Source organism: Medicago truncatula, chromosome 3 (assembly GCF_003473485.1).
Source record: "Medicago truncatula cultivar Jemalong A17 chromosome 3, MtrunA17r5.0-ANR, whole genome shotgun sequence".
NCBI lineage: Eukaryota > Viridiplantae > Streptophyta > Magnoliopsida > Fabales > Fabaceae > Medicago > Medicago truncatula.
Window position 1 is genome coordinate 2,242,074 of NC_053044.1, and position 27,091 is coordinate 2,269,164.

Below are 27,091 nucleotides of genomic sequence, written 5' to 3' on the forward strand. Positions count from 1 at the left end.
ATTTATTGCTAGTAAAAGTAAAATAAAAACTAATTTCTTTTGGTGCTAGAGAAAAAACAAAGAAAGAACTACAACAAAACAATTGGATTAAAGGACCTTGTCCTTCCAAATCAATAAAAAATGTAAACAAAGAACCTTCATTTTTCTTTTATTTAATCACCACTCTAATTTCTTTTTTAAAGCAAGCAAGTTTAAGCACAAAAAGTTAAATGAAATCAAGAGGTTCTCGTAGAGTACTACGAACATAAAGGGTGCTAATACCTTCTCTTTATGTAACCAACCCCCGAACCCTAAATCTTTTAAAACGTGGTATTTGAACTTTTTTCCCCTTTTTTAAAAAATTAAAAGTTCAGTCGTGAAATAAAATTAGTGAGTCTATGCTAATAAAATAGCTTGACCTCCGAAAAATGACGCGACACAGCCCTTTTGATAGTAGATGAATAAATAAAGGTCAAATACTATGACATCTTGTTGTAGAACTTTTTCTTAATGACACAATTGCTCAAGTTAGATATTTATATATGTATTTTAGTTTTCATTTGACTATCTTTAAATATATATATATATATATATATATATATATATATATATATGTAACAGTGTAATGTCCTATATTTTTTACATTAGCGGTGTCGACATGTCCGTGTCAGGTGTCTATGTCGGAGTCCATCCTTCATATGACTGAATTCACAACTTTATTCTAATATTTTTATGCACGTTTTTGTTGCCCATGTTTGGATTGATGGCAAGATGGTCAGGATTATGGCAAAAACAAAACAAAACTTTAGAGTATTACCACCATAATTTTATCAAACTCATCGTTCATCCAAACATACACTCAAATAAATTGTATACAATGTTCTTTGATTTCTTTACTTGTTATTGACTTAAATCTAATTATAGACTTAAACTCTAGAGTTTTTTTTTTTTTTTTTTGAGCAATTAAACTCTAGAGTATTAGCGCTTGATTTCTTTACCCCACATATTATTATTTTTCATGCTTTTGTTAAATATTTCCCTTTCACATTTATATCTTCATGCCTTTCTCAAGATAAATCAATACCATGCAATATTACTATATGGTGACAATTAGGGTATCCATATAAAAATGGTGGGTAATATTTACCTCAACCAATAAACATTCACATTTTGAAGTGATATCTATGAACTATCTTGACCTCACCAATAAATTGCTTATTTTCATTGGTTGATCGGTAAATTTCCCACCATTTTTCAAAGGTAATCTAGAAAAAACCTTACTATATTAGACCTAAAAAAGTATATATACTATCAGGCCGAACCGGTTCCCCAAGGCCCAACGCGCGCCTCTGTTGCTTTTCAGAGGCCCAACTCAATTTTAATTTCTGCACCTCCCATGGTACTGTCTGTACCCCCCACCTTGTGATTGAACCCAATTTTTATTTCTTTCAAGTGTTGCATACATTTTATTTATCTCACAATGTCTGGAATCAAAAGGACGACAACGATTCTCAAGATAATTGGAAACGATGACAATTCTCGAACGAGAGAATTGAACAATCAAGATGGGAAAAAGAATGAAAAAGAAATTGCACGTTATGTGTGTTCTAAGTTTTGGAATGAAACAAAATTTATGAACGTATGTGGGGTGTGTTTCGTAAAAATAAGCTATAAGCTAGTTGAAAAACAAGCTTATAGCTGATGTTTTATAACTGATAGTTTATAGCTGAAAAGATGGTTTATTAAAATTGAAGTGTTTGGTAAAATTAGATGTTGAAGTGACTGATAAGTATAAAATGAAATAAATTATATGTATTTATTTTTTAATATTTTAATTTATGGTTAACTATGTTATGGATCCTTGTAAATATTTAAACTTTTGGTTTTAGTCTCCAATAAAATTTCACCGACAATTTTGATCTTTGTTTTTCTTTTTGTACAAAAGAGGGGAAAAAGCTTATCTACTTTTATGAATCCCAAAAATAAGAGGAAGGTGGAAAAAAATGCAAGCAAGAATATATAAAATTTTACAACGTACCGTAGGCTAGTTATAGTTAAATATAAAACATTTTATTTTAAGAAATATATATAAAGCGTTCATTAAAAAATAAAATAAAACATGACAGTTTTTTTTTTTCAAAGGAGAAAATGTTGCACTTGTTTTATTAAAAAATAAGCTATGAACTTGACCGTTATTTTTTAAGCCATGAACATGTTGTTTTATTAAAAAATAATTAAATTAAATTAATAGGGTTAAAACTGGAAGAAAATATATAAAACTATCAGCTATAAGTTCAAAAGCTACTTGAAATAGCTTCTCAAAAAACGCTATAAGCTAGTGAAAGAAGTTTTTTTACCAAACACACCTTATCATATCAAAACAAGGTTATAAGATAGTCCAATAAGCTATAAACTAGATTATTCGTGTTACCAAACACAACCATGATGAGTTGAATTTGATGTGAAATTTTAATTGTTACAAGCCATAGTGTAAATTAATTAAGATTGCATACCTAAATATAATTAAATAAAAATTAAAAGTTACCTTATTAAAATTTCTTTTTTTTTTTATAGAAAAATTGACTCATTTATTTGACATTTAATGTTACATTTTGATTGGTTGATATCTTAAAAGGATAAATATCCTCTAAACAAGATAGGATAATCTAGAGCTCACCACATAGAGAAGGTTGATAAACTAGTTACAAACCAAAGGGCTAATTGTTAGGATCATCATTGGATCAAAATCCTATGAACCTTCGTGACGAGGAATTCCTCTCATGCCTGCTCATGTTCTGGTGCAGGTTTGTTCCATTTTTGTGACTTGTTTGTTGGTATTTTTTTATTTGAAATTCCAGAACAAACGAGTTGATCTTATTTGAGTTCCTGCTCTTTTTGATCTTGCTTCTATGAGAGATGCTATGAAGAATCTTGGTGGTGATCCTAGCATTGAAGTAATAAAAACGATGAAAAGAGAAGGAAAAAAAATGAGGGAAAAAAGAGCAGAGTGAAATAGAAAAAGTAGGGGTAAAGTTGTCATTTTATTATTAATGTATTCCATTGGATACGGGTTAGGATCCTCTTCATTTATGTGTTTCTCTATTTCTTTAATTTGGAGAGATAAAGACACATAAAATTTTGAAAAAAGTAAAATATAATTAATGATGGTGGAAACCACTTAGTGGTAGGACCCATCATCTATTTTTTGTGTCTATCTCTCTCCAACTTGCAAAACTCCAATTATTTTGCCAAATGGAGAGGATGTTCACCCATTGGATACACTCCAAATTGAGGAGAATGAAAAATTGAGTGAATGGATGGTATTGGATGCAATGGGTTCCATCACATTCCATTTCATTCATTTTTTACAAAACCAAATAAAGGAATCAAGTTATATCTCACTCCATTTCATTCCATTCCACCACTCTCCATCAATCCAAGCATAGCCCAAATTCGTCGAGATCTCTCTCTCTCTCTCTCTCATTCAATCGCTGAATCGTCATCCTCAGACATGGCTACGACGTTCGACAGCTCAGCCGGTGGCATGTTGGCGATGCTTAACGAGTCCCATATCTCCCTCAAGCATCATGCTCTCTCCAGGTAGTGTTATTATGAACTGTCACATGTTCTATTGATAACCGAGCGATGCTGTTTTTGCATATATGGAGTCTCTTTCTTCATGTGGCTAAGCTGTTATGATGTGTTTTACATGATATTTGAGATAGCAAATAAATATTTTCGGCCTTCATCCTTTTTGATTGTACCTGGCTTCTAAACCAATCACCAGAGGCCTTAAGTTTTTTTATATCCATATATTATTATTCTTAGATGCTGGATTTCGTCTCATGGTCTGTGTTTCTAGTATCTAATTTTTTTTTTTCGCTCCTTTATCTTAGGTCTTTAATTACTTGGGCGAGCTGAATGACTCACTATCCTATGCCCTTGGAGCTGGTCCTCTGTTTGATGTTTCACAGGATTCTGACCATGTCCATACTCTTCTAGGTGAGAATTGTTATTTGGTTTTATTCTATTTAATTTAAAGCTGTATGCAGATCTTTCAAGAATACTATGATCTCTATGAAATGGACTGCATTGATAATATTGGTTCAGTTGGTGTTACTTGTTAGCGGTTTTACTCATTTTGGTATAATGAAATCATATGTTCTATTCCACGACAATTTATAAAATCTTATGTTTTCAGCTAAGGCTATAGATGAATATGCTATTTTCAAGTCTAAGGCTGATGATTCTATAAAAGTGGACCCAAGAATGGAAGTGATTGTAGAGAGATTGTTGAATAAGTATGTATAAACTACAATTATTCTTATGTTTTTTGTATCCTTAACTTTGAGTTCCCTCAATTCTCAATTTTCGTTGCTTTTCCTCAATTCAGGTGTATTGTGGATGGAAAATACCAACAAGCTATGGGAACTGCCATTGAATGCAGGAGATTGGATAAACTCGAGGAAGCAATTACAAGAAGTGACAATGTTCAAGGAACTCTATCATACTGCATTCACGTCTCTCATTCCTTTGTGAAACTTAGAGAATACAGACAGGAGGTAAGGGAAATGAGATCTTAATAGTTATATTGAAGTCTATACGCTGAATATATCCGGAAAATCTTCCCTTCCTTTTTCATCCCTTTAATTTTAGTTATTGAGCTATATTCCATTGAATTTTTATGATTTTAATCATCTTTTAAACATCTCTTTTGGTGTTTACCGTTAATAGTTAATAGGACACAAATCTTTAGCAACTGTTCTCAAATGAGACAAATGTTTGTGCTGGAAATATTTATGAAGAATTTTTAACAGCGGTGGTCTTGACGAAAGTTGATATTGCTTGTTTTTTTTTTTTTTTGGTTCAGGTTCTCCGTCTCCTTGTTAAAGTATTTCAAAAGCTTCCATCACCAGATTATCTGAGCATTTGTCAGTGTCTTATGTTCTTGGATGAGCTAGAGGGGGTTGCGAGCATATTGGAAAAACTTTTACGTTGTGAAAACAAAGATGATGCTCTTTTGGCACTTCAAATAGCTTTTGATTTGGTCGAAAATGAGCACCAAGCTTTTCTTCTAAATGTTCATTGCCAAAGTCTCAACCTTTAGAGCCCGTAGAGCCAGAACCCAGTGATGCAGATTCTACTCAGAATGCTGGTGTTCATTGCCAAAGTCTTTACTGGAGCCTTTGACTTCGGATGTCGTTGATTTTGTTCGTCAGGGTGTGCCCTTATAGCAATGGCTATGCTCATGGTTCAGATTAGTGAAGCTAGTGATTCACGTGTTGGAACCTTCAGGTAAGGAAAGTATATTATTTGGATATTGAAGCAATAAATCTGTTAATTTCTGACATGCCGTGTATTCCAGGCTGACAATTGGAGAAAATTATACTTGACAAGCATGAGGATACCATGAGCAAGATGGGTGCAATTTTGGCCTCTGGAATCCTTGATGCTGGCTGGCTGAAGAAATGTGACCATAAGACTACTTTCTAAGACTAAGCATGATAAAATTGCTGCAGTGGTTGGTCTTGCAGTTTTCAACCAATTTTGGTATTGGAACCCCCTTATCTATTTCATAAGCTTGGCTTTTTCACCAACGGCTTTAATCGGTCTGAACTATGATCTGAAATCTCCAAAGTTTGAATTCTTGTCTCATGCAAAGCCTTCACTTTTTGAATACCCCAAGCCTACCACTGTTCCCACTAAGCCATAAAACATGTCGGTGAAAGCAAATTCAATCATTTAAGCAAAAAACCATAAAACATTGAAGGCTTAATTGATCTGCCGATCCCTTAACTTATTTCTTTTATTCAATTTGGTCACATAAGTCTTAACTTTCTCAAATACGTCCCTTAATTTATTTCTTTTATTCAATTTAATCCAATTTTAATAATTTTAATCCCCTAGAAAAAAAGACCATTGGATTACGGAGGTCTATGAGATTTTACGGTGTATCAGCAACACCTAATTTATTTACTTTCTTTTTCTTCTTCCCCATCTTCATCTACTACATTCATCATTCATCAATAAAATCCAGGAAAAAAAAATTTTAAACCTACTATTTAATCATTCATACAATATACCAAAACAAAAATCCAGAAAAAAAAAAAAATCAACATGTAACCAACAAATAAAAACAAGATTCAACAACAATTCATCTCTTCAACAACTTAATACTCCTAAATCTTAAAAATAAAAAAAAAATTAATACTGTTAATGATGTTATCAGATCTAGTTTTTTTGTTTCGTTGATTTCGATTTTGATTGGATTTGTTCGTTGTTTTTATTTTGTTTTTGCGATTAGGTTGTTGAAGGTTGTGAGTTTTGAATTTGGGTTGAAGGTTTTGAAGGATGAATGAAGATGATGGAAGAAGAAGAAGAAAGTAATTAAATTAGGTGTTGGTGATACGCTATAAAATCTTATAGATCTCCATAATCCAACGATCTCTTTTTTTAGAGGATTAAAATTATCAAAATTGGACCAAATTGAATAAAAGAAATAAGTTAAGGGACATGTTTGACAAAGTTAAGACTTATGAGACCGAATTGAATAAAAGAAATAAGTTAAGGGACCGACAGATCAATTAAGCCAACATTGAAAGTATTGAAGCTGGATTCACCTCATAAATTGACTTATGCTGGAGCAATGGATGCATAAATAAGCCATAAAACATAACGAACACAGTGACATCAATAAAATTCAATCATTTAAGCATAAACCATCAGGAAGAGACAATAGTCACAAATATCCAATTACAAAACCTTGAAATTCAATAGCACATGTCATATGAAAAAAAAAATTGAGTACAAAATTCAAGACTAATATCTTTATTAGACAGTCACAATAAAAAATAATAATTGTCACATTTAAACCTCAAACAATAGAATCAGATAAAGAATCGTGCACAAAAATAATACTTAATACGATTAAAAACTCCAAAAAAAAATAAAAATCATAAAACCTACAGTGCTCAAATTACAGTCTTCAATGTAAGAGATAATAGCAAGCTAGATGATAATTCTATTCAAAAACTTACCTGGTCATAATCAAAACCACCACCTAGATCTTAGATTCTTCAACCTGCAATGGAAAAAAAAAAGTCACGATAGTCTTCGGCTAGCTAAAATACATTGCTATCAAACATACATAGTTACCACTTTTACTAATGAGTTTAACAAATGATAAAGTGGACTTATTGCAGAAAACTACAAAACGAAATTGAAGAAACTCCAAAATGATTTTTTTTGGGGGAAATCAGAATTGTTACCACTCATATATTAGTGAAACATGACTTACAGTTTCAAAACAAAAGAGAAGGTAAATGCCAAAACAATTTAAATAGAATTAGAATAAAATAAAAAGAGAAGGTAAATGACAACTATTACCTTTCCTCCTTACTTGAATGTTGTATGTGAAGAAAAATCAAGCCTATCTTGATTGCTGCATTCTCTTCTCTGTCTTTAACAACATAAGTGCATGATGGTAGCAGCTTCAACCACATCGCTCCGACATGAGCCTGCAACATGTGAAAACAAATAAAAGAAAAGGAAAATACAACAAACGGTGGCATTCAGTGGGATTTGATAGTGTGAAACACATGTCTCGTTGAAGCAAATCGTTCATGAAGTCAAAGACAGAAACAGAATCGGTGAAGTCAATTTCAATCCCAAATCCAATTATATTTGTTGTCACCCTAATCTCGTCAGAGACCATAGCTACAACCTCGGCGGAAAAAAGATGCGTATTAGTCCAACTAAAGTTCATATGTTATAAGCCTGGTTTATAATGAGAAAAAAAAAAAAATCATCTGAAACTTAAAATTAAACCAATACATCTAAAATTGAAAACAATATAAATCCATAAACTAAGAGAACTTCAAAGTGATAGCTAATAGAAGCCTCAATTTTCAAATGTAGTGATTTTTTTTTCCTGAGTTTATAGCCAAAAAAACACGTTAAATATAATGCAGAAAGAAGTACAGTTACAAAATACAGCCAAATTTGAAATACATAACTTAAAATAAATTGTTTGAATCATAGTTAACGTGTAAAAACTTAAACCAATGGCAATAAATTGAACCATCAAGTTAAAATACAACCGAATTTACTGTTTCATAATCAAGTGCAGTTATAAGTTGAAACATCAATTTATTTTAGACTATATAAAAATCTGAAATCAGAAACTCAAATATTACCTACCATAACAACATATACCTTGTTTGGTTGAAGAACAACAGCCTTAGCTCACCTCAAAACGGACCCAAAGCGGCAACAAAAATTACAGCCGTATCACACCTCAGAACACCAAAGTTGAAGCACTCTGATGCTAACTTGCAGACCGTGATAAAAAAAACTCAAATTCTATTTGAATTAACCTCAAAGTGTAAAACAACATAATGAGAACTTATACTTAAAGTATAACTACTATAAAAATAAAAACATATCAAACTTTGGTGAGAACTTATACTTAAAGTATAACTACTATAATGAGAACTTATACTCAAAGTATAACTACTATAACCATAAAAACATATCAAACTCAAGCCACATCCAATCAAAAAGTCAAAATACATTTAGAAATTACTCAATCGCTTTCACTTACTCCAACATTCACCAGTAGACGTTTTTAAGTAGGATAAGGCATAACATATAAGATAATATTCAGATTATGATTTAAGCAAAATATAAGCTCTTGAAAAATGTAGTGCCTCTAATGGAAATTTTAATTTTTGTTCACAATAAATCAATATTAAAATACATTCTCAAATTTATTACCATAATTTGTTCCCACAATCAAAAGTAGATCATATTTGTCTCAAGTCGCAAGATCATCCATCTATGATAGATTACTTACAACCCTGCATGTTATTTCACACACAGATCAGAATCAAAAAACATCACACAAACAACTACACACAATGAACGTTGGACATCTCATGTGCAAATACTCAATTAGTCATCACCTTAAAGCATTCACAAATGCCATCAATGAATCAACGTCTCTCTTTTCTGAAGGATACTTAATCGGCCAGGAACAGTGTTTGGGGAAAGAAGAGTATTGTGGGGTAGCTTCCCAACCTAGTTCACTCTTTGCACATTCTTTTCCATCACCGTCCGCTCTAAATTTTCCAACCTTCACTCCTGACCCTGCTAAGTTCTCTGCCAAATCCACACATATGATTCGTCCATAGCCTGTAAGAATTTAGATTAAACATGTTATTAATTGAAATTTCAAGTCAAATGAAGTAATGCAGCTTTTATAAGAGAATGGTAACATAATATTGAAAGTTCAGGCATATTTGCTTATAATAGTGACCACAAGAGTACATTGAAAATAACATTGATGCACTTTATTCATTCACTGTAAATTATTCCCTACTTTGTAAACTATTCCAAAGAGTTACAAAATGCTAATCCCACATCATAAACCCAAATTATACTATTCTCTATACATTATTCCCTACTTTGTAAACTATTCCAAAGAGTTACAAAATGCTAATCCCACATCATAAACCCAAATTATACTATTCTCTATACATCAATCTACAATCTCTTAATCGATTATGTATTTTACTCAGACCCAAAAGCAATTCTATACAACAAAATCAATCAAAAAGCCTACTAAGAATAATCAAATCAACCTGAAACCACTCGCATGATCAAGCAAACCCAACAAAACCATAAACAAATTTTACACAACAAAATCATTCAGAAGCACACTTAGAATAAAATAATCAACCTGAATCATTCAGAAGCACACTTAGAATAAAATAATCAACCTGAAAGCAATAGCAATATCATTGCCAAATTTCTCAAGCGCCCTGTCCATTATTTCAAGAGGTGAAGCATTTTCAAAGTTTTTCGCTAATTGTTCAAAATCCTCCTCTTCCTTCTCAATAAGCTCGGCAAATCAAATAGTAATATATAATAAGCTTTAATTAACTTCATTTAATCAAATAGTTTTTTCATTTGTATACACCAACAAAGAAACAAATTTGACCAAAAATCTACTCATTCATCCACTCATAAAAGGTATGAGACCATGAAATCCATTCATCACCTTCTTTTCTTTTTACTCCATTTATCATACACAAAACCAAACCAATTTGGACACACAATATGACACTAAAAACCAAAGTGATAAGATTAACCAACCATCTATAAAAATATTCTTTCTTTATCATAAAAGTATCTAATAAGCATTCTTTTTTCATTTTCACTCCCAAGTTGTAAGTAACTTTTGGTCCTATATATTATCATTCATATATTTTATTTACAAAATCACATACAGTGGCTGGCCATAAAATACAAAAACCAACCAATATAAAAAATAAAAATAAAAACTTAAAAAGAGCTTATATAACTTTATGAGATATATGAAGAGTACTTAGCAATATTATCATGCTTAATCTATGTTTAAATTGTGGTAGAACACAAAGCACCCTGTTTTGAATTCAGAGGAGGCACATTCAGAGTGGGTCCAATTCCAAAAGCCACTATAGAATCACAATTAACATTAAACATGTAACGATCAGAAATCAAGTACCAATTTTTCAACGAAGTTTTCCATTGGCTTTAAGACTCAAACACAATCTTCCAGATACTTGATCACGACTCAATTCACAACAAATGGAAGGAACAACAGGTAAACCATAAGATTGGGAATGGATAGGTTTAATACCAAAATCAAAACAGACGCACAAAATCACTAAAATCAATCACAAATATCAAAATCACAACAAATACTGAGATGATTAGCACAAATCTTAAGGGTTTTCGATTGCCTCATAAGAAGCTTCACTTTACCAGTAAACTTATGCTTCAAGAACGTCACTATACCAGCACCTATCTCCTTCTACCGATTTCCATCTTAATTGAAACATTACAACTTCGATTTCCTGTGATCAATGAAAAGCGATAAAAAAATGTAAAATAAAACCCTAAAATCAAAGGTGAAATAGGAAAAGTAAAGTACATATATTACAGTAAAACTTTGATTACCATTACATCAGCTACTCTAATAATTTGAAATCTTCATGTAATGAAAGACCCATATGAGAATACTGTGAAATCCAACAATGAAGCTATTAGAAGCCATTGAAATAGAACAGTGAAAGATGGATTCAGAGAGAGAGAGACCAGTGAAGAAGAAAGAGTTACCTGCGACTGTCGAAGTGATGACCTGCGATTGAGAATCAGCAAGGGTGGCGGTGAGGAGGACGATGGTGATGGTGGGTTACGGTGGTGAGGTGGTGGTGGCCGGCGATGGTGATGCGAGTAGAGGGAGGGAGGGAGAGATGGAGTTTGGGTTATGAGAAGAGAAAGAAGTTTTGATTTGGGAGACATGGTCACATGGAGTATCATAGTTGCTTGCAATTGCAAACCCTCTAAATCTGATTGGCTAATTGCATGGTACAGTATCGTAGTTGTGCTTGTCTCTAATTGGTTGGTTGTTTGGTGGATTGGAGGATCACATGAACTGGATTACATGTCCAGAAAAAGCAGTATCATAAAATAAAAAAATAGCAAAATAACATCCTCAATCCGTCCAAAAGTTTTGCTCAACTTGATAAATAGGTTCAGTTGCACCAGTACTGGTTGGTGAACACAATTTTGTACGAAGGACCAACATTCGAGGAGCCATAGGATATATGATCTTATTGTTACCAGCATCTGTCACACCAAGACTAATTGTTGCACCTTCAACGAACCTACGTGAATTGCAAAGTTGTAGCCACTGACCAAAAAGAGTGCACGACATAACCTTTACGCGACTGAATTTGAAATCACATTTTCAACTACAACCCAAGTAATCCACGACAGTTAATTCTGCTTCGTCAGCAGGCAATGCAGTCTGACAAAAACCAAACCAAGACAGCTTCTGCAAGACATCTTCCACAAAACCAATTAAATATATATCTTACCAAATTGCCAAAAACAACATCAGAGGTTGTCAACTCCTTAACAATTGTGTGGTAAAACATTGTGGGAAGAAAGAGAGTGGAAGCACCATTTGGAATGATGGAGCAGTCGGAAGAACTTCAAAAGGCATATCAACTATTTCCACCAAATTATACATGACTCATCATTTTCTTCAATAAAAATAGACAACAACTTACTAAAAAAATAGACAACAATTAACCATAATCCCAAAGAAAGAATTGCAAAAACAGTAACTAATTCTCTTTATAAGTAATTGTTTTTCTAGAATCAAATCTGCTAATATTATTTATCATATTCATTGTGCAGCAAAGCATTCATACTTGTGCATTTGCTATAAACATATCATCCACTTAAATCTTAGTAATAAACAATAGAATAGAAGAAGAAGAATAAAGCATCTACTTACTTACAATAGTGACAGAATTAACACAATCTTTTTCTTTTTTATTAAGGCTTAATTGCATTTTTGGACCCCTATCTTTTCAAAAGTTGCGGTTATGGACCCCTAACTAATTTAAATACAAAACAGCCCCCTATGTTTTGATTGTTTGGAAGTTTTGGACCCCCAATTTATTGTTGGCTCGGTCAACGCTGACGTGGCACCCTAAGCTAGGTGCCACGTGTCAAATTTTTTATTTTTTATTTTTGCCTTGGGGGTCCAAAACTGCAAAAGAATCAAAACATAGGGGGCTGTTTTGTATTTAAATTAGTTAGGGGTCCATAACCGCAACTTTTGGAAAGATAGGGGTCCAAAAGTGCAATTAAGCCTTTTATTAACTTATACTACCACCTGAACTATGTTTTTTTTTTTTTGCAAGCTACATCTCTTATGGGGCTAAAACATCAAGCATGATCCTCTTGTCTTGTTAGTTTCAAGTATTGACTTTGCTAGAATATTTAACAGGTCTGATGTAAGCAAATAATTTAAGGTTCAATCTTAAATATAATGAAAATAGTTATAATGACTCAATCTTACAATGTTCCTATTGATCGCAGAGCTGAAAAATGACGGATTAGAGTTTTTTTTGCTGAGAAATTGCAGATTAAAGTTAAGTTGAAGATCGTTATCTTCGACTTTGTTATCTAAAATATGTCCTTTTCATAGCAAGTTCGTGAAACATTGGCAATGTCATCTTATAATATGTTCCTCGAGACAGACTATACTTCAATTCAATTTCTTCATATTTATATCTAATAAGCATAAGCATTTGGTTACAGTTTTATTTTACTTTGTATAACCTGAGTTTTGAAAATTAATGATCTCATAGTATGAAGAGAATAACGCTAATATAGAAAGAAATTAAATGACAGAATGCATAAGATAAGAATCTAATTAAAGCCACGCACGCTCTTGCAATTCCGGCGAAATGCAACATTAATGAAAACAAACAAATTACAATAAGAGTAAAAACTAACAATTAATTAGTTGTGTATCAATTGACTAACTTTCAATTGCTAGTGTTTTCTACTAATCATATGACAATAGTGAATCAAAAGAAGTTGTAGTAGCAGAAAAGGTGACACTTAGTATCCTCAACGTAATTAAAAAACAATATATTTTGTTATCCTTTGCTTAATTAATCTTTTCATCGGTGTTGTTAATGGGGCTTATTTTCTGTCTTATTCCTACAACAAATATTCCATCATGCTCCATTATTGTTAGAAGTCAAAAAAAGGCCAAGCTTATACACAGTAGGAATTCTAATTATAATAATAAGCTAAAGTAAAATCTAATGAGTCATTAAAGGTCTTTCAGGACCTTCTCTACATGCATAGGCTTCTATGAAACATCTATAATCAATATTTGAATAAATAAGCAAGGACCTGCTGTTTCGGTCATCCCCTTTCTTCCGGATCTTCAAGCCACATTCCCAGCTCCATATGTAACTGAAATCACGCCAAAACCTACACCTGTTACCAATAAACAATATGTCAGGTATCCCACACCAGCAGATTTGTGGCCATCACAACTGCTTGGAGGAAAAAACTGTTGATGTTCAATTGATCAAGTCGAACAAAAGAGCACTTCAAATCATTAAGAAGCTACTCATAAATATTTTATTAAAAATGGAATAGAATTTTTACTTTTCAGATAAAAAAAACATGAATAATATCAACCCCAAAGAAAATAATCTAACCATACTTCTTTAGCATGAAATGGAGACAAATAAGGGATTAACTAAGAGTAAAATTAAACTGACATATATGTAGTTTAATCAAAGATTATATGGCTCAAAGAGCACAGTATGGTAAGTTGTGACATATCATAAAATCAATTTCAACAGATCTCATTTTACTCTTCAATTTTGCATTTTCACTTTTCAACATGTGTAACACACTTCTCTCAAAAAAAAAAAAAACGTTTAACACACTTCACATTCTAGTTTACTCCTTATTTCAATAAAATTTTCATTAGTTTATTCAAAAAGAAACTACATTTGATGCATCAAATAGAAATAGAATCTAATCCTCAAATTACATCAACAATACTTGCATGTACTGTCATATATTGCATTGGAAAGAAGAAAACGTATGAAAAGTCAAGTTAAATATTGGAAACGGTGAAATGAGGGGAGAAGATATTAATATGCCTTTGGGTACATGCATCGGCAGAGTGCAATTGTTGTGGGAGGGAAATTTAGATTTTGAATTTAGAGTGATGATTTAATGCTTGTATGATAGAGGAAAAATATTAGGTTAAAATTAAGGTATGAGATTGCTTGACGAAACAAGCTTTAGTTAAAATTAAGGTATGAAATTGCTTGACGAAACAAGCTTTAGTAAGAAAAATAAGATTATGATTATGATAGGTATAAATTTAAACCTAAATAAAAGTTCGAAGGATTTAGATCTTAAAAAGAAAAAGAAATTGAATTAATTGAGTTAAATATTGCAAGCGGGGTCCAGCAAAATATGTGTCAGACCGTTTGCGATCCATTCGTGAAATCGCTGTAACTAGCATTTTTCAATATTAAAAAAACTTGGTAAAGCTACCTAAATTTTTTACTAATATTCAAATTGTGTAATAAAATATCAACTTACTAGAATCTGAAGAAAAAGCAAAATGGCAACACTCCAAATCATTACTATTGTATTGCAGCAACAAATTCATAAGGGTAAACAAAAAGTCTACTAGCTCTACCAAACACAGACACCACATAAACTGAAATTGCAACAATTGTGGCTCATCAAAATTAATGCCGTATTCATGACTAATAATAATTCATTATTATTGGCAAGAGGAGAACGAGCACATCATAAGAGATCATATTGCAATAACTAAAAAAATGCCAAACCAAGAAAAGAGATCAACATGAGCCCAAACTATTTGGGGAAAGAGATCATGTTCATCAAGATTTCAAAGGTATGCCTTTTAAATTAACCACAATTAAGTCCAAAATTAAAATTTATAGCATTAAATGGAAAAAATCCATAAGAAAACAAATCATAAAAGAGTTTGTCTAACGGGCAAATTTGCGCAGGAAGACAAGACTCATATCAGTATCTTAAAAAACAAAAACAAATAATATAGTGAAAACAAAACTCCTATTAGAAGCTGCATTATCGTTACTTTTCCTTCAGCACTATACTCTCCACACCAATGTCTTTCCCATTACCATTCCTGCAAGGTTAAACAAGAATTCAATCAGTTTTTCTTTCTTTCTTTCTTTTCTTTTCCTTTCAAAAATGAAAGAAATAATATATAAATTAATTTACCTTTTCTTAAGCACCAACTTGCCATTCACCACGTAACGAAATACACTTTGGAAGTTTACGACCTTATATCTATTTCCAGTTCTTTCACTACACATCGTAAAAATTAAAAATCAATTTTTGATAAAGTAAAATTAAAAAGATAAAGGAGGGGGAATATAAAGTAAAAAAATACATTTGAAGCGTGTAATGGGAATCATCACCCACTGCAACAGTGATGAAGAGATATCGAGGAAGATCAAACATAACCGGTGAACTGCAAGAAAGAATCGTGTGTGTGTTAGAAAAGAAAAAATATAAAAAAAATAAATCAATAAAGGTAATTTAAACTATACTTACGGATTGTAAGTGTTCATCGAAAATAGAAGGTGAATTGTTTTCACGGAAAGAGAGGGTTTGGGAAAGTATAGATTTGTGATATTTATAAAGATAGATTAGGGATATTTACACTATATCCGTTGTAGTAACGTGATATTTACAAGAAAATTAAAGATTGTGTAGTGAGGTAATTTAATTTAGAGAAATTAGGGATTGAGAAATATTTGTTTTTTGACAACTCTGTCTAAAAAAGAATCGATGCTTACCGGCGATAATTTGTGGATTGTGAATCTTCATGAACGCTGAGGATTTGTAGATCTCAGCTCATGTTTGATAGGATTTGTAGAACTCGGGTGATTTGTTCATCTCAGCTCTTAGGTGATTTGGATTGGGGAGGATGAGTGGATCGCATGTCTAATAGACTGATACTTTGAATGGTGAATAAGGGAGGAGGGCGTACATGGCATAGGGATCTGTAGGGAAGCTAACGGTGAGAGAGATGATGAGAAGCTTTTGGAGAAAAAACTAGAGAAATTGGAGACGGCGATGGACAGAAAGAAATGACAAATGAGAAGGAAGTGGTTGATATTTAGTGAGAGTAGGTAGGGGTGGGTACCCAAAAAAGTTTAATTTCACCTTTATTTTTTTAATTATATTGTATTTATTTTCTTTTAAATCATCATAACTTATCCCCCATTTCTAATAAATCTCAATTTAAACACATTAACCAATCAAAAATTTGGAGCTATACATTACTTCTTGCATAAGCTATTTTGACATAAGCTCAAATTAGTCTTATAAATAATACAAAGTTTATTTATTTGCATAAGCTCAAATAAGTCTTTTCTAAAAAAACAATATACCAAGATATGTACACAATTTTTTATAAAAATAATTAAATATCCGACATATGTTTTTTTGTAGTTTTAGTCCTAACCCCCATTTTCCCCTAAAAGAAAGTTGATTTGTCTTATTTTTAAATTACGTGGACAAAAAACACTTAGGTGGCATTTCCAACATGGAAAATGACATTAACATATCATCAAATCAAATTTTTTAATTGAAAAATAATTAAAATATTTCAGAAATTAAAAAAAAAAAAAAACATTTCATGGTCAATTAAAAGATCAAGTTAAATAAATTATGGGATTCCAAAAATAAAACTAAAAACCCAAAAATATTCATCTTCTTCATTGGTCTCTTCATCTTCAATCTAGGATAGAACTCATACCCAAAAATCATCACATATCAACACATCTCTCTTTCACCATAGATCACAAACACACAAAACCCTATTTCCAATTCAATCAAAACCCTAAATTTATAAATAATAAAATCCGAAATCTGAAATGAAAGAAGGAAAATGTGCTGCTTCAACCCAAATACGAAAATCTCATCTCTATATTTGCCCAATGTAACTCAAGTAACCTGCACCACTTCTAGATCTCTCTTTCACCTTCGTTTCTTTTTTTTTTCTTTCACGAAGCCATGGACTATCATGTTAATTTGACAAGAGTGAATGAGACTGTAAGTTTCTTTGTTTTTCTTTCACAAAATTGATTGGAGTGAAGGAGACATATCTATTTGTTTCATGGGTTGTCGTGTTTATGTGTTATGTTTTGATTTAAACCCATATTTGGTTAATGATGGTAATAAACATGGATCTACCAATAATGATGTTTGGTGGCGATGATGATGATGGTGGTGGTGAACGATGGTGTTGGTATGATGAAGGAGGGATGATGAATTGTAAATGGATCTACCTACCATGGTGTTTGATTTTAGGGATGATAATGAACTATTGAGAAGATGGATTATAAATGGATGAAGATATGAAGGAATGTTAACAATTTTGGGTTTTGATATACCGTTGAGGTTTATTTTATTTTTTTAATTATGTACATTTATATTTTTAATTGTTTTCTATCATTTAATTGATTTATATGTATTTTTGAATAATAAAATAATTGTTTTTCCATGTATGATTTGCCACGTAAGCGTGTTTTTGGACACCTCATCTGAAAATCTGACACATCAACATTTTTTGAAGGAAAATTTGGGGTTAGGATTAAAACTGCAAAAAAAAAAAAAACAATTGAAAGTGATGCAATAGTAAACTTAATGAAAGTGAGAGTAGTAGAGTCGTCCGGCCAAGTAGTAGAGTCGTGTTGAGCCACCTAGGATAGAGTGTTAACTCTAATGTTGTTCTTGTTGATTGTTCTGAGTTGTTGTTTCTTATGTAGAACCTTGAGATGACTGGTAATAGTGATGCTGCTCTTGTTGCTGCGCTTTAGGCTGTAGCTCAAGCTGTTCAACAGCAACCGAAAGTTGATGCTGGTAATGATGGAACTAGGATGTTGGAGACTTTCTTGAGGAATCAACCACCAACATTTAAAGGGAGGTATGATCCTGATGGCGCCCAGAAGTGGCTTAAGGAGATTGAAAGAATTTTCAGGGTAATGCAGTGTTCAGAGGTGCAAAAGGTGCGGTTTGGAACGCACATGTTAGCGGAAGAGGTTGATGACTGGTGGATAAGTTTGTTGCCTGTGCTGGAGCTGGATGGAGCTGCGGTAACTTGGGCTGTGTTCAGGAGAGAGTTCCTGAGTAGGTACTTCCCGGAAGATGTCAGAGGTAAGAAAGAAATAGAATTTCTGGAGCTGAAACAGGGTGATATGTCAGTAACAGAATATGCTGCAAAGTTTGTGGAGCTTGCTAAGTTTTATCCACATTACACCGTTGAGACTGCTGAGTTCTCTAAGTGCATAAAGTTCGAGAATGGTCTGCGTGCTGATATTAAGCGGGCCATTGGTTATCAGAAGATTAGAAACTTTTCTGAGTTGGTGAGTAGCTTTAGGATTTATGAGGATGATACCAAAGCTCATTATAAGGTGATGAGTGAGCGGAGGAATAAGGATAAGAATCGTTCTAAGCCGTACAGTACCCCGGGTGAACTTAGGTTGAATGACGAGAGGAGGCCCAAGAGGGAAGAGAAAACATATATGCAGCGGAATGATGTGCTTCTAGTATCACTTCAAAAGCTGGTTGAGAGTGCTTCTGATGTGATGTTCAGAATCAGATATGCAGCGGAATGAAAACAGAGCAGAGAAAAAGGAAGAGAGACACAAGCAATTATCATGGTTCCTTCCACAAACCGGAAGTAGTCCAGTCCCCCTTGTATTTCCAAGGAGATTTCCACTAAGAAATAATCACACAGATTACAACTGCTCAATACTCTCAAGTATGAGACTTCTCAAATGCTCAAGCACGCAGGCGAGAGACTTCCAATGCTCAAGCACTAAAGCAAGAGTCTTCTAATGCTCAAGCACGCAGGCGAGAGACTTCTAATCAAACAGAATTACACAGAAAATTGTTTGACTTTGAACACTTGATATACAATTAGTGGTGTTCACAATACAATGCAATAAAGACTCTAGACTTAAGAATTTCTAAGATATATCAAATCAGTGCAGAAATTCAAAGTGCTTTTTAGAATCAAATTTGGCAGAGTTTTGGCGCTTTTAACTTGTGTTGATGTCTCTTGCCAATCTTCAAGTCTTCACTCCTTTATATAGTGGTGAGTAGAGAGACGTTGAGATTTTTAGCACGTCTAAAGAGTCGTTGAGTTCCTTTGATCATCCACCAGTAATCTTTTGCCTGATTTGGGTGTAGTCCTATGAAGGATCAACTTCAAATTCATTCCTATCTTGAAGGAACATTTATGCAGGCAGAGCTGTTGTCTTGTCTTGTAGCATAGACAAAAACAGAGTAGTGGAGGTAGTAGTTGTACACTTGTACTTTGTCAACTCTTCAATGAAGGACAAACACCTAGTGCTTTTCAAATGAACGTTGGTACCTCCCTTTTAATCCTTCGTTCTCTTAGACGAGGTTAAAACGAAAAACAACTCCTTTGAAACTTTAGTTTAAATATACTGATCAACTGTAGCTTCTGGTGATGATATAGCTTCTGATGAAATCTTGCTTCTGATGGACTTATGCTTCTGATGAACTTCTGCTTCTGATGACGTCATTACTTCAGAGGCACTTGTTACTTAAGAACCACTTCATAGCTTCAGACGCAGTTTTCTTCAGATGCTTTAGATTCCTTTGCTCTCTATTGTTCTTCCAAGACCTATTGAAATTGATTAACTTTGCCTATGGTCCTGTACACTTGAACAATTATTAGCAATAACCAATTGACAATTTTTAATACCTTGTTATCATCAAAACTCATTAAGGTTTATTGTGAAACACATTTTGTTCCAACATTCCGTTGCGGTGAAAAGGGTCATACTGAGGTAGATTGCAGTCATAATGATGTAGTTTGCTATAACTGTAATGAAGAAGGTCATATTAGTTCGCAGTGCAAGAAGCCTAAGAAGGCCCAGACTGGTGGGAAGGTTTTTGCTTTGACTGGTACGCAGACGATGCACGAAGGATCGCTTGATTAGAGGTATATTTTCGAGGACGAAAATTCTTAAGTTGGGGAGAGTTGTAACGCCCCAATTTTATTTAATTATTATTGGTCGATTTCAAGTCTTTTTTTTATATATATGATTTTATATTATTATGTGGTGTGTTATATTTTATTAAATAAGTTATGTTACTATTTAATAGAATAAGTGGGAATTTAGAATAATTGGAGTTTTGGGGGTTATATTTTAATTAAAGGAATTAAGTAGGAGTTAAGTGTTATAATTGGGGAAGTTAAGAATAGGGGAGAAGTTGGGAAACTGTCAGTCAGTCAGAAATATTTTCACGTGGAAGCAGTTTTTGGGAGAAAAACCAAGAGGGAGCCAAGAGTATCCAAGAGAAGATCGTGTAGAGCTTTGTTCATCAATCTAAGGTAAGGGTGAGACTAACTCTCAATAATTATAAATTATATAACTTCTGATTTTGATTTAACATAAGGGTGTCGGTTAAATTTGGGATTTGGGGTTAGGTTTTGATCATTAGATTTTGAATTGAAAGTGTAGAAACCATGATAAAGATGAGAGATTGTGTACTGATCATAGATATAATCATATAGCGATGTTGTAAACAATTTTGGGGATTGAATTGGGAAAAATTGGGACTAGCTTTCTCTAAAGATGGGTTGTATAATTCTGAAAAAGGGTTTAACATTGTAGTTGTTGATGATGAATTTACATGCTCAAGTTATGTATATATGCATACTTATGTTTTTGCTCAAAATTGGTGAAGTATAATGTTGTTGTTGATGAATTCACTTCTGATTGTTGTTGTTTTTGTTATGAGATGTTGTTTTGATGATTGAAACCTTGGGTAATCTTAACCATAGAGCTTGAAGTGAACTTTTGTTGTTCTTGAGAACTTTTATGAAAAGTGTGATTTTGTAAATTAATGTTTTGGGTCATGTTTTATATGGTTCTGAGTGCCTTAACATGTATAGAAATGGTTAGACAAGTTTTTGGATCAAATTTGGGCATAGGGAAGTCAAAATTGGAATTTTGGGGTGAAAAATAGAGTTTTCCCGAGAGCTACCTGTCATAACTCGCCATGGCGAGTGGAGTTACTCGCCGGGGCGAGTAGCTCTCTGACATGAAAGTTGTAGATAATTTTGTTAGCTTTCCAATGGCTTTGGTTTGACTCGAAAATGATTTTTAGTTTTTGAGATATGATGAAAATACTCCAAGGAGGTCTTAGTGAAATTTTATGAAAATTCAGCAAAACCGTTTCTAAGTTAATCCAAAACTTATGGGATAATTCCAACCCTTAAAACTAGAAGTACTATGAGTTCAATTAAGGTGTTTAAGAGTATTTAACCCATGTTGTGAGTTGATCCTTGGGTTAGGAATGAAAGTTTATTAAAATATTGTTGATGTTCAGTAAGTCTGATATAAGATGGTTGAGGGTTTTAGTATTATGATGAATTTGCCAATGCATTATGTATGATGTTTAAGTAGTGTTGATTATCATTTGGTATTGTCATATTATGTGTTACTAGTGTTGTTGTTGGATCTTAATTAAGATGTGAATGTTGGTTTAAATTGTAAGCGTGCTGGGTTGTACGTTGCCGAATGAGTCATAAGTAAGTTATGCAAATTGTCGATGTTGTTATCATCGTTGGTGTTGTTGTTGAAGTCGTAGTTGTATCCGTTGTTGGTGATTGATCAGGTTAGATGTTTCTATAAGAGGTGGTGTACTCTTACGTGTCGTCTTTATAAGAGGTGGTGTACTCTTACTTGTCGTTTTTATAAGAGGTGGTGTACTCTTACTTGTCGTTTTATAAGAGGTGGTGTACTCTTACTTTATCGTTTTTCTAAGAGGTGGTGTACTCTTACTTTGTTGTTGTCTATGAGAGGTGGTGTACTCTTACGTGGTCTATGTTGATGAGTATGACGAGGTTATGATGATCTTCTATAGTGTTGAATGTGAGGTTGTTATGATATTACATGATGTTACCTATGAGTTATTAAATGTACTTGATGAGGGTTATGTTAAGTTGTCTTCTATTCATGAGCACTAAGGGGATGTTAAGAAGAAGAATTATTGAGTGTATATGATGATGTCTATGTTGTTAATTGTAATTGATGAATTTTATGCTTATTATTATTGTTTGAGAAATCTCACCCCTTCTGCTTGGAAATGTTACCCTTCGTATGGGTAACTTGCAGGTATTTGAAGATTAGTAGGAGTGGTGGCTTAAAGTGTCTAGGGCTCTGATACGTACGAGATGGGATTTTCTTATTGTTTTTCATTCCTATGTATCAATTTTTGAATATTGCTGACGTAGCCCTATGGTTGTTGAATTTATGTTGATAAGGCTTTTATGCCAAGATTTAATTATGGAGATTTAAACAGTTGATGTTGTTGTTTTGATGCAAATTTTCCGCTGCAAAATTAATGATGATTTTGAAGGATGTTTATTAAATAGATTTTATATTCTATTTAAGAAATTTTGAAAATGTAGTGTGACATGCCCGTTTGGGAATTACTCTGATGCATGTTTATTAATTAATTGATTTTGGGAAACGGGGTGTTACAGCTGGCAACCTTACCAAGTTAGCTACTGGTTCTGCAATTAGAGATTTCACTGTGTTAAAGGCTTTCAAAGTGAATACACATTATCCTAATGCACCTAAGATCACTGAAGTCATATGGAGCCCCCCAATATTGCACTGGATCAAGTGCAACACTGATGGAGCAGCTCTTGGCACCACCAGTCAAGCAGCTTGTGGAGGTATTTTCAGAAACCGAAATTGAGAAAGCCTTGGCTGTTTTGCAGTTAATTTAAGGATTGAAAATGCTTTTTATGCTGAGCTCATGGGAGTGATTTTTGTTGTTGAATGTGCTATTAAGAAAAGATGGACTCATCTCTGGATTGAAAGCGATTCAAAATTGGCTAACTTGACAGTCAAGTCACCTAATATAGTTCCTTGGCAGATAAAGAATAGATGGCTAAACTGTTTGCATTTGATGACTGGTTTGACTTGTATGATCGCACACATGTATAGCGAAGGAAATCATTGTGCTGATAAGCTAGCCAGCATAGGGTTAACCGTTGATGGTTTCACTTGGTGGTCTTCACCCCCTGTTAATATTAGAGCAGACCTTGTCAATAATAGACTTGGTCTCCCCTATTATAGGTTCTCTAAGTTTACTTTGAGGGTTTGGTTTGGTCCCCCCTCCTTTTTGTACCTCACTTTTGATTTCAATATATTTTGGATGAGGCCGTGATAGGCTCATCAGTTAAAAAAAATATATTCTTTTGGTTAATGGTGGGAAATGATAATAGAAAATTGAAGATGTGTTATGTTGGGTTGGTAAATACATGTTTATTACATATTTAGAATTATGTGGCGTTTTTTAATCGAATCTAATTTTTTTGGTAAAATGATTATCCAAAATTCTACAACTCCTTCAACAAACTCATAGATTTATCAACAACTCACAATCTTTCTTAGACTTCCACAAACAAAACACACAATACTTTTTTTTTTTCCTTTAGCTTCTCTCATATTCAAATTTCTTTTTGGTATCTTTGTTTTTCCTTCTATTTTTTCCCCCCTTCCCATGTACGAAAGGAACATAAACCACTTGTAATGAAACCATCATCAACAAACTTTTTTAAACATATTGTATTTTCCTTTGATCTTATTTGACTATATCACGTAATTATGAACAGGAGAGTTGCAAATTTGAATAAGAGATGTTAATGTGTCAAGTATGAGTTAAAAATTTATATTGGATGGAATGATAAATTTTGAACAACATATAAGTGAGATGGAAGGATATCAATTTCACTTGTGTATTTTCTCTTGGTCTAATGTGGTGATAAAACTCAAGATAGGATCCCTTGGAAGTCCCAAAGTTATGATGAATTATTTGTTAGCTTGTGGGTCTCATTTATTTAATTTTTGTATGTTAAATTTTAGTTATTGGAGATCGTTCATTTTCATGCTATTTTTTTTATTCAACCTCAATTATTTCAAATTCCTTCACTTTTGGTCTTTGGTAGAACTTCACAATGGAAAAATGCATATGTGTTTTGCTAAGTTGACAAAATACATGCTTATTCCTTTAAAAAAAAAAAAATACACATGCTTATTTAAAATTTTAAATTTGAGTCTAATTTTTGGTATATTAATTACTCCAAATTCTTCAAGAAACCCATAAAATTATCAGCAACGAACAATATTCCATATACTCTCATGGTCAAAACACACACTCCTTATTTTTTTTTTCCTAACCATTTCTCTCAAGTTAAAATTTCTTTTTCATCTTATTTCTTTTTCTGGTTTAGTTTCTTTATTCACATGAAAGAGAGGAATAGAAACATCTCTTCATAAAATCACCGCAAGTCTTTTTTTTTTTACAATGTTGTGACTAAGTATAATTTTATTTGGTTATGTTACCAGATTGCAGATGTAGAGAGTCTCACATTATAGGGCTGAAAGAGCACAGTATGGTAAGTTGTGACATATCATAAAATCAATTTCAACAGATCTCATTTTACTCTTCAATTTTGCATTTTCACTTTTCAACATGTGTAACACACTTCTCTCAAAAAAAAAAAAAAAACGTGTAACACACTTCACATTCTAGTTTACTCCTTATTTCAGAGCAAATTCCTAGCGGTTTTCTGCATAATTCAGAGCTGGTTTTCAGTTTGTGGACTGATATTGTGCAACAGAGGTGTTTCGGTACTGCAGTTGTTTCTTCCGCCCCTTGACACCCTCTACGCATAAAGTATTTAAAAGTAGCAATGTCCTTCTTCTTTGGTACTACCCATGGAGGTATCCTTCATTCATGTTTCTTGCTTAATTTTTCTGCCGAGGCTTATCGTTCCTTAATTTTTCTTCATATATGTTTCTTGCTCATGAAGTCCTAATTTTAACCTAAACCCTATTGCATAATTTTACTGTTTTAACCCTAATGCTCACATCTAATCTCCTATTTTCATGAACAACCCTAATACTCACACCTAATCTCCTATTTTCATGAACAAAGCAAATCGGCATCGCTTTATTTCTTCAACAAAACAAATATCTTGGTTCATGACATACTGCAAGCAACATCACTCTCTCTCTCTCTCTGCTATGCATGTTTTCCTCTCTCTCACCCCAACCGCTCTCATCTGCTTCTTCTATCGATCTCAGGTATCTCAATTCCTATAATTCAGAGCAAATTCCTGGTGGTTTTCTGCATAATTCAGAGCTGGTTTTCAGTTTGTGGACATCAATTGTGCAACATAGGTGTTTCGGTACTGCAGTTGTTTCTTCCGCCCCTTGACACCCTCTACGCATAAAGTATTTAAAAGTAGCAATGTCCTTCTTCTTTGGTACTACCCATGGAGGTATCCTTCATTCATGTTTCTTGCTTAATTTTTCTGCCGTGGACTAATGTTGTGCAGCAGAGGTGTTTCAGATTATTGCTGCTACATAGCAGTGTTTCTTCCACCCCCTGCATTTCACATAGCAGCTGATAATGTGATGGCATGTTTTCTTAGCGGTGGTTTCTGATGTTCTTGAAACAAATAAGGTTTCACTTCGAATTTTAGCGCACACGGTAATGTTACTAGCCAAAAATATCACATATATTTAGCTTCATATGATTTGGACCATTGTCTTAATCTATAATTTATGGTGCAGTTTGAATTAAATTGGTGGACAATTCAAAATTAAGTACCAAGCTGTATAGAATTGATTATGCATAATGTGAATTGTGTGGTTTTTATAATTCATGTGATAGTTTTTCTTGGCTAGCTGCATAATAGGAATGCGACCACTTAATCTATTGACAATGTTTTTATAATTTTTGTGAAGGACTCGCAGAAAGGAACACCAGTGGTAGTGAAATTCAAGGACCCTGATTTCTCATTTGTGAATATTAATGGTGTTGATGCTGCCTGTCGCATCATTTTTTGGAGATCAAGGCTATTTGATTAGCTTTTGACTCACTAATTATTTCACGACTGAACATTTAATTTTTATTAAGAAAAGGGGAAAAAAGTTCAAACTACCCCATTTTAAAAAGATTTTGGGTTCGGGGGTTAGTTACATAAAGGGAAGGTGTTAGCACCCTTTATGTCCGTAGTAATCTACGGGAACCTCTTGGTTTTTATTTAATTTTCGTGCTATAAACTTGCTTGCTTTTGAAAAAAGAAGTTAATGTGATGATTAAAAGAAAAAAAGAAAGTGAGACCTAATTTATCTACATTTTTTATGATTTGGAAGGACATGGTCCTCTGCCTACGTACCCGTGAGGGATCAAAACCTCGTAGTTCGGGGTAGAAATTGACGTTTGATTGGTTTTGTGTTTTTTTATTAGTTTTGAAAAAGGTTTTAAAATGAAAAGCCAAGTGGCAAAATAAGAATGGATTTGTGTTCTTTATTAAAAGAAAATGACTCAAAGTATGATTAAATTGATTGATATTTGATTAAGGAAAGAAAAGATAAAAACACGGTCACTTGATTCAAGATCAAGGTTTATTTATGAAAATATTTTTGTGATTTTTGAACTATTTGCATATTTTTGTTGTTTTTTGGAATAATAGTTGAAACCAAATTAAAACTAACGGAGCAAGAAAATAAAACGTAGTAATCTAAGTAGAAAAATAAAGTATACACCCACACACGCACACATGCATATGCACCTAAGTTATTACAAAAAAACCTAT

General features: G+C 33.0%; 2 protein-coding genes across 5 annotated transcripts; one reads left to right on the forward strand and one right to left on the reverse strand.

The window, feature by feature from the left end:
• The first annotated feature begins 1,459 nt into the window (after positions 1-1,459).
• Positions 1,460-5,772, forward strand: LOC11420999 (26S proteasome non-ATPase regulatory subunit 1 homolog A). The gene is made up of 7 exons (XM_039831208.1): positions 1,460-1,574; positions 3,545-3,579; positions 3,876-3,981; positions 4,181-4,280; positions 4,373-4,541; positions 4,850-5,274; positions 5,345-5,772. The coding sequence occupies exons 1-6, from the start codon at positions 1,460-1,462 to the stop codon at positions 5,084-5,086; spliced, it is 762 nt and encodes a 253-aa protein (XP_039687142.1). The 3' UTR covers positions 5,087-5,274; positions 5,345-5,772.
• A 6,950-nt stretch (positions 5,773-12,722) lies between these two features.
• Positions 12,723-16,595, reverse strand: LOC11422990 (uncharacterized). 4 transcript variants are annotated; one of them, XM_013603394.3, is made up of 5 exons: positions 16,221-16,595; positions 15,812-15,892; positions 15,640-15,726; positions 15,494-15,544; positions 12,723-13,833 (listed from the first exon to the last, which is right to left on the reverse strand). In XM_013603394.3, the coding sequence occupies exons 2-5, from the start codon at positions 15,880-15,882 to the stop codon at positions 13,653-13,655; spliced, it is 390 nt and encodes a 129-aa protein (XP_013458848.1). In that variant the 5' UTR covers positions 15,883-15,892; positions 16,221-16,595; the 3' UTR covers positions 12,723-13,652. The 4 variants fall into 4 exon arrangements, 3 of the variants coding, with proteins under 3 accessions (XP_013458848.1, XP_024635518.1, XP_003598292.2); XM_024779750.1 differs by lacking the exon at positions 16,221-16,595 and adding an exon at positions 15,976-16,214 and having other exon boundaries at positions 15,499-15,544; XM_003598244.3 differs by lacking the exon at positions 16,221-16,595 and adding an exon at positions 15,976-16,214.
• Positions 16,596-27,091: the final 10,496 nt, after the last annotated feature.